The 12932-nt window shown below is 41.9% G+C and overlaps 1 protein-coding gene across 3 annotated transcripts in view; it reads right to left on the reverse strand.

The window, feature by feature from the left end:
* Nucleotides 1–11654, reverse strand: part of LOC105900802 (DM1 protein kinase) — a 62912-nt gene extending 51258 nt beyond the window's left edge. For 2 of the 3 annotated variants that reach the window (XM_031571579.1, XM_031571578.1), the window contains exons 1-4: nucleotides 11172–11654; nucleotides 3275–3366; nucleotides 2293–2376; nucleotides 2074–2169 (exon numbers count right to left, since the gene is read on the reverse strand). In XM_031571579.1, the coding sequence (XP_031427439.1) occupies nucleotides 2074–2169; nucleotides 2293–2376; nucleotides 3275–3366; nucleotides 11172–11337 (438 nt within the window). In that variant the 5' untranslated portion in view covers nucleotides 11338–11654. Of the gene's footprint in view, nucleotides 1–2073; nucleotides 2170–2292; nucleotides 2377–3274; nucleotides 3367–5843; nucleotides 6689–11171 lie in introns of those variants that run through there. The other variant, XM_031571580.2, reaches the window with a different exon arrangement.
* Between the last annotated feature and the right edge of the window lie 1278 nt (nucleotides 11655–12932).

Genomic DNA, 12932 nt, shown 5'->3' on the forward strand with positions numbered 1-12932 from the left:
GCCCACTGCGTCACTTCATAACAGCAACAACATAAACTAAATGTATATGACGTGGCGCCTTTTTTCGTGACTTACATTTTTGTACTGTGCTTAGTTGTTTGTATTGGGATAGTGTGCTGCTCTACCTACATGTGGATAGTTTTTCGTGGTCTTACTTAGCCAGTTGGACGTAATTTTTGAGACCAGCCAGAACAACGGACACGACCGGCATTATTTAATAACTGAATGGGTTGCCATGGCGCAGCGAGTGTGGCAGCCTGTTTTAGCAGCTCTCCAGCTTAAAAAATAAATAAAAAATGTCTTCCTATTACCTTGCTGCTATTACACATGCATTTCCCTAACGGGATTAATACAAGTTTATCTATCTATCTATCTAAATCGATGTTGTTAGGAAAGGGATGACATTAACAGGCCACACTTTAATCTATCACTGTTTAATCTATTTGCATCAGACCATTTTACAAAACCGGTTTTTAAAAGTGTCAGCAATAGCCAATATGAGCAAATCTGACGTGAAAAGATTTTTTTTATAGACGGAAGTTTCAAAACGGTCTATAATAAAGATGAATGTTACGTTAGCTCTAGTCCTGTCAGACAACGATAGCGATAGCTACTAGCTAGCGTTAACGTTACTTCAGAGGTACAGTACGTGAAGGACAAAGCCCTCAACAATAGCCTACATTTGTTGTTAGTAATAAAACCATGAAATTAGAAGCAATTATAAACCATGAAACATCCAGGATCCACACCACTTGCCTTGTGGTCTCCCGTGCTCAAGCTCAGCCTCTCCATAAAGCATAGGCATTTAAACAACTCACAGACATGTCATGTTGCACATTGCTTTGTTGCACTGTTCTAAACTCTTTATTATCAATACAAAATAGAATTATTTTTCGCTTAACCTACAGTCTGCTCTGACCACTGATTTTATTAACCACCATAATGTGTTACTGTGCAGATTAAATGTAGGCTATGCGGCTAGGCTAATCGTTGCTAGTTGGATCTTGACTACTGTCTTCTGTCACTTTATACGAATGCTCCTGTCTTCTTCTCCGTTTTCTTCAGTTGTCTGTAGCACCGTTAAAGCGTCACCAACAGGCCTGGGAGATGTACTACAGCGGATTCAATCCGATCCGCTGGGTTCATGTACACGCAAATTTCTCTTGACACAGCTCCATGTAGACGCAACGAAAAAGACGATCCGTGTGAAAAATTAATCCGGGTTCAGGCAAACTAGACTCCGTGTAAACGACGTCTAAGATTGGCCAAAAAAAGGAAAAGACAATTTTATGGACTGTTTATATTTGAGGTGTTTGGATCATTGAGACCATGTATGAGACACAGAACACATGGAGCCATGCTGAAGGAGTGCTTGGTGCTATCTGTCAATCATGGTGGTGTACATGGGATTATCTAAGGGTGATTTGGTGCTATCTGTCAATCATGGTGGTGGACATGGGATTATCTAAGGGTGATTTGGTGCTATCTGTCAATCATGGTGGTGGAAATGGGATTTTCTAAGGGTGATTTGGTGCTATCTGTAAATCATGGTGGTGGACATGGGATTATCTAAGGGTGATTTGGTGCTGCTAAAGTGGGAAATGTATAGAGCAAAAGGAATCTTCAATAAGGAAGCCTGTCACTCAATTTTTCATCGCCATGCCACACCCTATGTACATTGCTTGATTGAAGCCACAATGGAACAATGACTCCAAATAATGCTTGCCCTAAATAATGCAAGAACAATTTAGGGAAGAATTATGTATCAAGCTGTAATACTTTACATGAAATAAATGTTTCATGCATAAATGTTTTATTTCAAGCAAAAAAGCATTATTTCTAACATTGTCAATGTCTTGACTATATTTTCTTTCATTTTGCTCTTTATTTGATGGATAAAATGAAGCTTTAGTGGAAAATTTGGAATTTTCTGAGTGATTCCAAACTTTTGAGAGCTATATACATGTATGCTCATGACACAAAGATACAGAATAAGAGTGTTTCTTTGTATGTGCTAGGTCAGCTATGTGATGGTGAATGTGTCAACAAAAAGCAGATGGAACTGATCCTTACAAGATAATTGTCATCTTGAAAAGCATAGTGCAGTTCCGTAATCCACTTTCGGTCTCCCTTTAGAAGGACCTCCCTCTCTTCTTGGTAGCAAGCTGTCTAAAAACCACAAAAACAACACAGAAGCAGAAGCTATGTTCTGAATGTCCACTCACCCACTAAAACTAAGGCACCTGATATAGCTTCAAACAACCTTTTTCACTCTATGTTGGTATTCAGCACCTGTCCTCGCTTCAGCATATCCCACTTGTTCATTATCTTCAGAGCGTAAACCTGCTGTGTTCTCCGCATCCGTGCCACAGCCACCTGCAGACACAAGACCTGGCTCAGATAAATAGGACACGCATGCTCCTACCAGAACCCTACTAAAGCCTAATTTATGGTCGGCCTTTTACGCAGACACGCAAGACATGCAAGAGCCCCTTGCATCGTTGCGAACCCTCTCCGAGCACCTCTTGCATGCACCTCCCAATTTTTTTAACTATCCGACGAGGCGACGCAAGCCGCAGGGCTTTGATTGGTCCAACCCATCGCTGTTTACCTTGTGGGCAGTAGCATGCTAACATTAGATAGCTGGCTCAGACACCACGCAAATCCCCTCAGATGTATTTTTCAGTTGCAATAAAGGGGGTTTTCACATTGCACAATGTCTATTTCTCGGTAACTTTTAAAACATCGAAGCAAAAAAAAGTCAAACAAACAACTTTTGTAGCTGTTTACCTTGTGGGTAGTAGCATGCTAACATTAGATAGCTGGCTCAGACACCTCACAAATCCACTCAGATGTATTTTTCAGTTACAATAACAGGGTTTTTACATTGCACAGTATACATTTTTCAGTAACTTAAAAAATCTAAGCAAAAAAAAGTCAGCTTTTATGTAACAAACAGCAAACAGCTTTTATGTAAAAATACGACCATCTATGGAGTTTGCTCCGCCATTTTTTTTTAATTGCTTTGATTTTCACCCACCGACAGAGAACTATAACTGTTCACAAGTCCGTCGAAGCAACCGTGACCATGCAGTAACGCAGTCGTAGAAGCATAACGGCATCTTAAGGTCTTTAAAGTTTCTGCTTATACTTAAACCTACAACCTTTAAATGTTTTTAAGGTTCTAAATAAATCCACAAAAACCTTTTTAGGTTCCCAGAAAAAAAAATTATCCTTTGAGGAGAAGTGAAAGGCCTTTAGATTAGTCCCACACCTCACTGAAGGTCCCTCTGCCAATCACTTTCAGGATCTCAAAGTCATCCCTTTGAATTCGTGTCCTCTTCACCTGCCTCACCAGTGGCTCAGCTAAAGTTGGAAAAGAGATGAAAAAAAAAAAGATTTCCAACAGTTATAAGACATATAGTGAGTGAGGGACAATATCGATTCAAATTTAAGGTGGGCATCAGAGAAATGTATAGTTCAATTCAATTCAATTCAATTCAATTCAATTCAATTCAAATGTATTTACATAGCGACAAAACAATAACATTGTCTCAAGGCGCTTTACAGAGCCCAGTGCCTGGACCCCCTTAGAGCAAGTATAATGGCAACAGGGGCAAGGAAAAACTCCCTGTTAATCAGAAACCAGAAAAGCAAAACCACAGCACATAAGGGGGGACTCATCTGCTTGTGGTAAATGATTATGTGATCTGTCTACCAATGCTGTTAACATTTAAATCCAAGTCTTCCTGGAATGGCCCATTTATATTCTTCAACTGCTTAGAAATAATGTTTCCTGGTTTATGAGGTCAGAGCTTCAAATTGCTCACATTTTCAAAAACATCAGAGCAGAATCACGGATTTTCATGAATATGGACCCTGAATCAAAAGGCCCCTGACTTCATTGTTGCTTCCTGAGTTGTCATGCTCTTTCAGTCATTGAGTCTGTTAAGTTAGAGCCCAAACTGCCATGGCCATTTCTAAATGTGTGGTTGATATAGCTCCTTACTCCCAAGCTAATATTTCTTCCGTGCTTTAGCTATGTAAAATTACTGTAGAAACTCCATTATCTGAGCCTCTGTATTCCAGGTAAGCAGCTGTGAGTTCAGAGTGGAATACTTCAGAGTGAACCTGTACAGGCATTGTTTCATTGTTTGGGATTAAACTTGCCCATCTTGCCAATCACGCCCCATAGAAAATCCACAAAGTGTGAAATTTGACTGCATTTGTATACATCTGAGAATGATACTCCTTTGCACTGGTCAACACAATGATAACTGTGCTCAAAAGCCCCGGGCGACAGCAGAACACATAGTCCCTCCTGCATTCCACTCTGTCTCCCGTGCCAATTGAGGAGCATGTCCCTAGGGAGACTCATACATCTTTCCATAATGGACCTGCACAATCTCTCCTCTCCCAATTGTTTACAGCTTCCCCACCAGATTTGTGCCAGCTGGTCTGGCTGCCTTATAAATGGAAATCTTTCCAGTAAAGACGACCTGACACCTGTTTTGTGTCTGTCTCTGCTGTGTCCCTTTTTGTCAGGCTTTCCACACCCATTTGCATGCATCTTTTTATATTCCCTACTCTTGACCTTATGTCCAATTCAGTCACAGGCTATTCCACTGCTTGGAAAAGTCTGCCCTTGTTTGGACAATTGAATGCAATGCTTTCTTTACCACAGCTGCCTGGTGTACAACACTCAAAAAAGAACTTTAGGATTACAACACAGTTACCCCTGTTACCAGTTCGCCATGTAAAATGATAATTTGGATGGTGTGTTTATTTTATGTAAGTTTAACTGTGAGGAAGGCTTTAAATAAAACTTATACATTTATATTAGCAATTAGAAAGTAATAAGTGTGTACAATATACTGTATAAGAACCACAGGTAATGCTATCACCATGACCATGCAGAATAATATATGCCTCAAATATATGTCTCAATTAACAGCCATAAAAGTTGATATTGTCTATGATGATGTTGTGTTATCCAACATAATGATAGCACCCACCTCACCCCATCATGTTCTCAGATAAAATGAGGTTATGGTTGTAGGCCCTAAATATTTGACAGGCATACCCTATCTAGCCATCTGCTTACACTCAATGGATCTGACGGTAAAACCACACGTGGAAGTCGGCCAGCAAGGGGCTAAACTAGCTCTTAAGATGGTGTCTTGGAAGTAGCACCAGTACTTCAGTACACCAGTACCAGTGAACTGCCACTCAAGTTTGAACTATGTAGCACAAGTACTTGTGGACTGCCACTCAAGTTTGAACTATGCCAGTATTTCCATTGTGTTCATTCTAAAGACAACAGTGGACCCGTTACATTTATTGGACAGCTTAGTAAGAATCTACAAGGACTAAATAATATCAATTATTATCTAAATATATATCACATTTTAGTCTTTTTACATATTTTCATTATTTCAATTGTGTTAATATTTACGTTTTCAAAGGTTGCATTTATATTTCTGCTATTTGACAGTTCTTTAGTTCATTGTAATTTACATTGTTGTGTACATAAGAGTCTAGCTAAAGTAAATGCTTACACTAGAACTTCGAATTACCTTTTGAATACAAGATAAACATTACATAGCACAGCACAGATTTAACAAGGCAGACACAAGTGAGAATACAGGGCTGCCCACTGAAGTGTCCAATGCAGAGCAGGCCATCCCACTACAGCAGTCTGATACATGTACAGGAAGTATCACGTAAAGTCACAAGCCCTGAACCTGAAATTCTGAGAAAAAAAGAGACATGCTCTGTAATCACTTGGACTGCGAACGAAAGGGCTCAACGCCCTCAATTAAGACATGATCTTGAAGACATACCCTGGCCTGATTCAGAGTCAGTGTCTGAAACCTCTGTGTCCAGCATCATCTCAGTACCCTCCAGAAAGTCAAAGTCTGTTTCCAACATGTCCAGACAATCTTCCCGTAACTCACTGCAGGGAAGAGCAGCAGCTGAAGTGGCAGCCACACAGAAGGTGATTCAAATAATGAAGACAACATTGATATGAAGAGGAAATTAGCAGTTACCTTTTATCCCCTGCCTCAAGATTTCTGAGAGAAGCTCAAGAAAGGGAAATTAAAGCAGAGAGTGCAAGAAGAGACCAATTTATATCAGAAAGCCCTACTAGAAAAGTGAAGTTGGAATGATGGGAGGATCTGTAAAGGCACAACATCTTACATTAATTCATGCATTTAATCATCATGAGTCATGCATTAGTTAAGCATTGAAGGGTAAGGCTGGTTGATAGGGTCCTTGTGGTAAGCTTGTATGGTCTTAACTTTGACATACTGAACACTTATTTTAACAACTGATCATTTTACGTCATTCATTTGTATTCATTTGGATATTTAGTCTTACTTTCTTGGCACCTGGTGTGGTGTTGTGGCCCGGGGTCCCAAACTTGGGTAAACCAGACAAAGTCAAAAGGCAGAGGGAACCACAGACCACTGGATTCTAGCCCTTTTCCTTTGCTACAAGATGACGCAATCTCGTAACACAATCCTTTTTGCCCGCCCAGCTAATCAATCAGAGCACACTGGGGTCATGGGGAGGGGGACTCTGCTTCTGCTCTGCATCACTGCTGCTAAGAAGACTTTTTTCAATTACAAGATCAACGGTGCAACTGACGCTCGGAAACTATTCTCCACCTTCAAAACTCTGCTCTACCCTCCTCCTCCTCCCCCAGCTACTAACCTCACTGCTGATAACTTTGCTTCCTTTTTCACAGAGAAAGTGTCAGCCATCGGGAAACAGTTCGACCAACTGTCTCCCCCCCCTAAGGGCGCAACCGTCAGTGGCTCATCATTTCCTTCTTTCATCCCTCTCAGCGAGAGTGAGGTCTCCAAAATCCTAACAGGCAGCCGTCCAACTACATGCCCGCTGGACCCCATCCCATCCAACATCCTTCAAGCCATATCGCCTGCCGTCTTACCGGCAATAACACAGGTGATTAATGCTTCATTTGATTCTGGAACATTTCCTTCTCTTTTCAAAGTGGCTCGGGTAACACCGCTGCTCAAGAAGCCGTTTCTCGATCCCACTCAGGTGGAAAACTATCGACCGGTCTCACTTCTCACGCTCCTATCTAAAACCATTGAGAGGGAAGCTTCCAAACAGGTCACCGAGTTCCTGTCAAAGCACAATCTCCTCGATCCAAACCAGTCTGGATTCAAAAGCGGTCACTCCACCGAAACAGCCCTGCTGTCTGTAACGGAGGCCTTAAAAACAGCTAGAGCAGCAGCTCAATCCTCGGCTCTCGTCCTGCTTGACTTATCAGCTGCGTTTGATACAGTCAACCACCGCATCCTTCTGTCCGTACTGTCAAGTATGGGCATTTCTGGCAATGCGCACTCCTGGTTTGAATCCTACCTCACTGGGCGCTCGTTCAACGTGTCTTGGCAAGGTCAGCTGTCTGTACCTCACCTCCTCACCACTGGGGTGCCCCAAGGCTCGGTGATGGGACCACTTCTCTTTGCCATTTACACCACCTCGTTGGGCCCTATCATCCGCTCGCATGGGTTTTCCTATCACTGTTATGCCGATGATACTCAACTGTTTCTGTCTTTCCCTCCTGAGGACACCACGGTCTCGGCGCGGATCTCGGACTGTCTTGCTGATATATCCACATGGATGAAAAATCACCACCTTTAGCTGAACCTGGCCAAAACGGAGCTGATGGTCTTCCCAGCCAAACAGGTCATCCACCATAACATCAATATCAATATTGACTCTTTATCTCTTGTTCCATCCAAAACAGCAAGAAACCTGGGGGTCATTAGTGATGACCAACTGACCTTCACGGCCCACATCGCCTCTGTCTCCAGGTCGTGCCGCTTTGCGCTATACAACATCCGCAAAATCAGGCCGTACCTAACCCAGTATGCCACCCAGCTGCTGGTGCAAACCTTGGTGAGTTCCCGCCTTGACTACTGCAACGCCCTCCTAATGGGCCTGCTGGCTTGCGTGGTGAAACCATTACAGATGATCCAGAACGCGGCGACGCGCCTGTTGTTCAACCAACCGAAAAGGACACACGTCACCCCGCTACTCATTGAGCTCCACTGGCTGCCGGTAGCTGCTCGCATTAAGTTCAAGTCACTTATGCTTGCCTACAGAGTGCTTGCTGGTTCTGCTCCCACCTCCCTAAATGCTCTTGTAAGGGCAAATGTCACACCCAGGACGCTGCGCTCGTCTAGTGAGCGTCGTTTGGCACTGCCGTCTGTGCAAGCACGGCAATCCAAACTATTCTCATTTGTAGTTCCACGTTGGTGGAACGAACTGCCTAGTACTACCAGAGCAGGGGCGTCCCTCTCTACCTTCAAGAAGCTTTTGAAGACCCAACTCTTCAGAGAGCACCTCCCTTGACTAGCGCTTAACTTGCACTTCAGCAGTTACATTCCTGCACTTCTTTTTCCTTTCTAGGTCGTTTTTCTAATTCTTATGTAAAGTAGTATTTATTGTTACACCATGTTCTTTATTGCTCTTAGCTTGACTGTTCTCTCCATTGTACGTCGCTTTGGACAAAAGCGTCTGCTAAATGACTAAATGTAAATGTAAATGTGACTCAAAGACACAAGAGATCTAGAGCATATGGGTAAATAGAGATGTACAGTATGAGAAAAATAATGTGTTTTTGGAACATTAAATCTATTTTAGCAGACCCCAACAATTAAAATTATGCACATTGAAAATAAAATTCCCTCATCAATCTAAACTCAATACCCCAAATGTATGGAAATGTATTAAAAAGAAAAAAACTGAACAACTGTAGGACAAGGGCCTTGGAGTATGGGAGAAACTTACAGAAGGACAACCATCACTGCAACACTCCACCGACCTGGGATTCCTGGCAGAAAAGCCTCTCTCCAGTGAAAGAAACAGGAACCCCTTGCCTGGTGTTTGCAAAAAAGCACCTAAGGCAACTAAATAACAGACATCAAACCCAAGTCACTTAGCTAATGCATCACCAATTTCACAAGGTAAGCAGAAGCTAACCATAGCTACCTTTACTGGTTAGGGATTACAAGTGTTCTCACAACAATCACGAAGTAAATGTATGTAAACACATCGGATACCTAAGGATTTGATAACCGCATCAAGGATCCACTTTCAAGAAGTGGCCTATCAAGAAATTCTTAACAAGAGAAGTATTACTAGGTAATGGTGTTTCCGCAATGACTGGCTAGGATTGATTTCAAACCAAAAAAGAAGTGATGTAAGTCTTGAGGTACCTGGCTAATCACCTGGTTTGGACATGCTGCAGCAAAACTGATACATTGTATTATACAGTGGTGGATTGTAGGCATCCAAAAGAAATGACCCGAGGTCAACCTACCAAACGGGAAGCAATTTAGCATTAAAAGAACAGGGACTAAGGCAGAGTTCCTAAATTGAGTGAAGTCAGATTACTTAAATTTACCAAGATAGGGTCCTTTAATAGAATATTGTATTTAAGCAAAGTGCAGAAACCTTCGTCCTCTCCTAGTTCCGTCGTTGGTCTGTAAAGTGGTTCCTTACACTCTATAATAGGACTATTGCTTGCAACACTGATGGCCGTGGCCATTGTTCTCCACCATTATAACTTACATTGACCTTACTAGTTGGCACATTAAGCCTGCTATTTTATGTCCACATTACTTCCCTTCTGGTCTCTTCCCTTTTGTTCCCCTCTCTTTAGTTTTTTTCTCAGCATCATTGTGTCGAAAATAGGCCCAAATCAGCTTGTTTCTTTCTTTCAGCTGTTGTCCTTATTGGAAAGTAGTTCTGTTCCAAAACTAGCAAGCTAACTACCTAAAAGGCATGCAAAAACCTTGCAAACACCACCAACAGCCCAGTTGACACTGATAGAGGCTTGCCAACACACTAATCGGTGTCTTTTGGCAGAATAGCTGGCAATGTCATGCTGTAAAAGCTTTTATTCCATTATTGCAGGGTGTTCCAGCCTGGAACACAGAACTACATAGTGCATATCATGGATGGCTAGTGGGAATGCCACAGGTGTTTATCTGTCCTTCACATGACCATATGCTAAAAAAAGAATTTGAGAATGGTACCAAAACTAGTTGCCTATAAAACCATACCTCAAAACCTCAAATTGTTGCATAGTGTTGCTTTAACGCTAGTTTTCTGTGAAATAGTTGAAAGGTTAATCACACTCCTCACTCTGCTCACGCTGCATTCCAGACAACTCGGAAGTCAAGATTTTTCTGACCTCCTACTTGAAAAAGTACGATGGAACGATCCATTAATCCTGAAAACAAATTTGCTGCACATGCCATCCAATGAACATGATATTTGAATTGTAATTTAGAAGAATAAAAAAACTATAATATTTTGTCTCCTCTTTTTTTTCGACAAAAATAAAGAGATTTTATTTTAAATGAAAATTAAATTAAATGATTTATTTTGAGAAGTACATTTTAGTCTCGTCTCCTCTCGTCAATACTATGGCCTGCCGATATAGTCACAGTTAGTGTTTCATGACATCGGTATTGTATGAACTGTATACAACTTCTGTCAAGTCTCTTAATTCTAGAGTGGTTATGGTGGATTATAGCACAGACTGACACCGGTAGAAATCTCCACCATGCTCACATGGCCTGAGTGAGGCGTTAGGCTTACATGGCCTTGTGTTTGCTCTCATCTACAGCAGTCAGCAATCAGTGTGTGTTTCAAAGAATGGAGCACAAACGGTCGCTGGTTAATCAGTTATGCAAGTCCATATACAGCGGTCTTAGCTGCACAAGCTTTTCTTGTGGCCACAGCTTCATGATATGAGAGCCTTTCTCATAAAACACAGAGCAGCAATGACTCATGTTATATGCAGACCTGAGTTTGTCCATAAAGGGGTAAGAACCACTCCATACTGATCTTCCAATTGTGTGAGGTTTTTGCTCATCAGTAATCAGGTTCAGTATACTAGCTGAGGCTCATTATACTGTAGATGGAGTGAAGTGGAGTCACAAACCTCACAGAAAATCTGTTAACATTTAACCGCCATTATAAAGCTATACCAGCAAGTCTAGCTTTATAGTACATATAGTGTATACGTATAGTGTGTTGTATTGTCACTTCATATGTAGGTGAGATGCTAACAGGCATAGAGAGAGAGACAGTGTGAGTTAAATAAAGAAGAGGAGGGAACTGACCCCATTGGAGGAAGCCTGAGACATACTTCTCCCTGGACAAGGCAGAGCCACGGAACTCCTGATATACCCCCACTAGTAGATCCAGTAGAGTCTGTAGCCCCACTGGCCCAGACTTCGGACAGACCCCTGGCAGGCACGGGTCTTTGGGCCCTGATTCTGCTGACATTATCGCAGAGCTGTGCTGGACTTGGCTCAACTGGTCTGCTGCTCCATGATCTCTGTAGTAGTAGTTGTTTATCCTGGGCCTTCACCCCTGTCCCGCTAGCCTCCAGCCCACACTGCACTGTTGCCTGGGGCACAACCTCTCTGGTTTGTTGTCCTGATTAAGTGCTAACCTCTGCTATTCACTGTAGTCTCTGTCTTTCGTTCAGTTTTCTCTATGTCTGTGTCGCACTCACCCCCCCCTTCCCTCCACATTTGTCTGTCAAGCCTGCTTCTCTAGCGCTGACTCAAGTCCTTTTTTGGTCCGTCTCTCTCTCTCTCTCTCTCACACACACACACACACACACACACACACACACAAAAGCTCTCCCTCTTCCTCTCGCTCTCTCTGGAGTTCTCAGTCTGTGTAAGTTGTGAATTCCCCTACAAAGAATATGTAGCTCTATCGTTGTTGTACAATTTTAACAACTTTCAATCAGTTTTAATCTGCCTTCACTTTAATATGGTATTTCAGTTTAAAATCTAAGGCAAAGAGATTACCCTCTTTACTTCTTGACTCCTATAAGGCAGCTTCCCGCCCATGGCCAGTACATCTTTGCCTTTGTCATTTCATTGATGCTCTTAAACAGACCCATTCCCCCTTTTGCTCATCTAAATGTGCTCTCTGAGGCTTACCAAAGTGGTCATACACTGTGAATTTCTACAGGTGTCTGTTTTTGCCTTTTATTCTCTCACTGAGTCACTCTCATCTCTCAGCTCCAGTCCGTCAATCACTCTCTGGCTTTGGCCTCTTCATTTTCACCGTCAGCCTGTTAGTACTGTACACCTGTACCTCAATCCATCTTTATCCACCATCCCTCTTTATATGTATCCCCCAAGCAAATCGGTAGACAAATCTTTGCATGCTTTACCTCGCATAATTTGCCTGGATTACTTTTTAATGAAATCTGTTGTCATTTTCCAAGATGGCAGCACATCACCATACTTCATGGGTGTGACATGAGTAATGGACCCAAAAAACAAGCAATGAAAGCAGATGTAAAAGGTCAAGCAGTCAAAAATACACTCCACAAACAAAACAAAACAGGTAATCCAAAATCACACAAATGTACGATAAAACAGAACAAAGGTTCAGTAACATGTCTGGATGATGTATGTGGATAATGAATGTCCTCTATCTACAAGACCTGCTCAATTGAAACCCCATCACCCTTGGCTTACTGATAATAAATAGCTGCTGAGAAAAAAATTATGTAAATCCAGAGATACCAATTATCTTGGCAACTATCGGTCTTAGTGATCTGCCTTTTCTACCACAGTCACAGCTGCCAAAAAAGCATTCTACCAAGAAAAGACAGACAATGCTACACACAATAGGAAACTATTTTCTACCTTCAAGAATCTCCTTAACCCTCACCAGTTACCTCCCTCTTGACTGATCATTGTGTAACAAACTTTATTGAAAAAGTTGCCGCCATTACTGTGCAATTCTCATATCCTCCTTTTACCTTGTCTGAACATTGGAGCATTGTTGAATGTATTCTCCACGCTCAATGAGGATAAAGTCTTTATGCATCTTCAATGTAGTTATCTTATGAC

The sequence above is a fragment of the Clupea harengus genome, chromosome 8 (assembly GCF_900700415.2).
Source record: "Clupea harengus chromosome 8, Ch_v2.0.2, whole genome shotgun sequence".
In the NCBI taxonomy this organism is placed as follows: Eukaryota; Metazoa; Chordata; class Actinopteri; order Clupeiformes; family Clupeidae; genus Clupea; species Clupea harengus.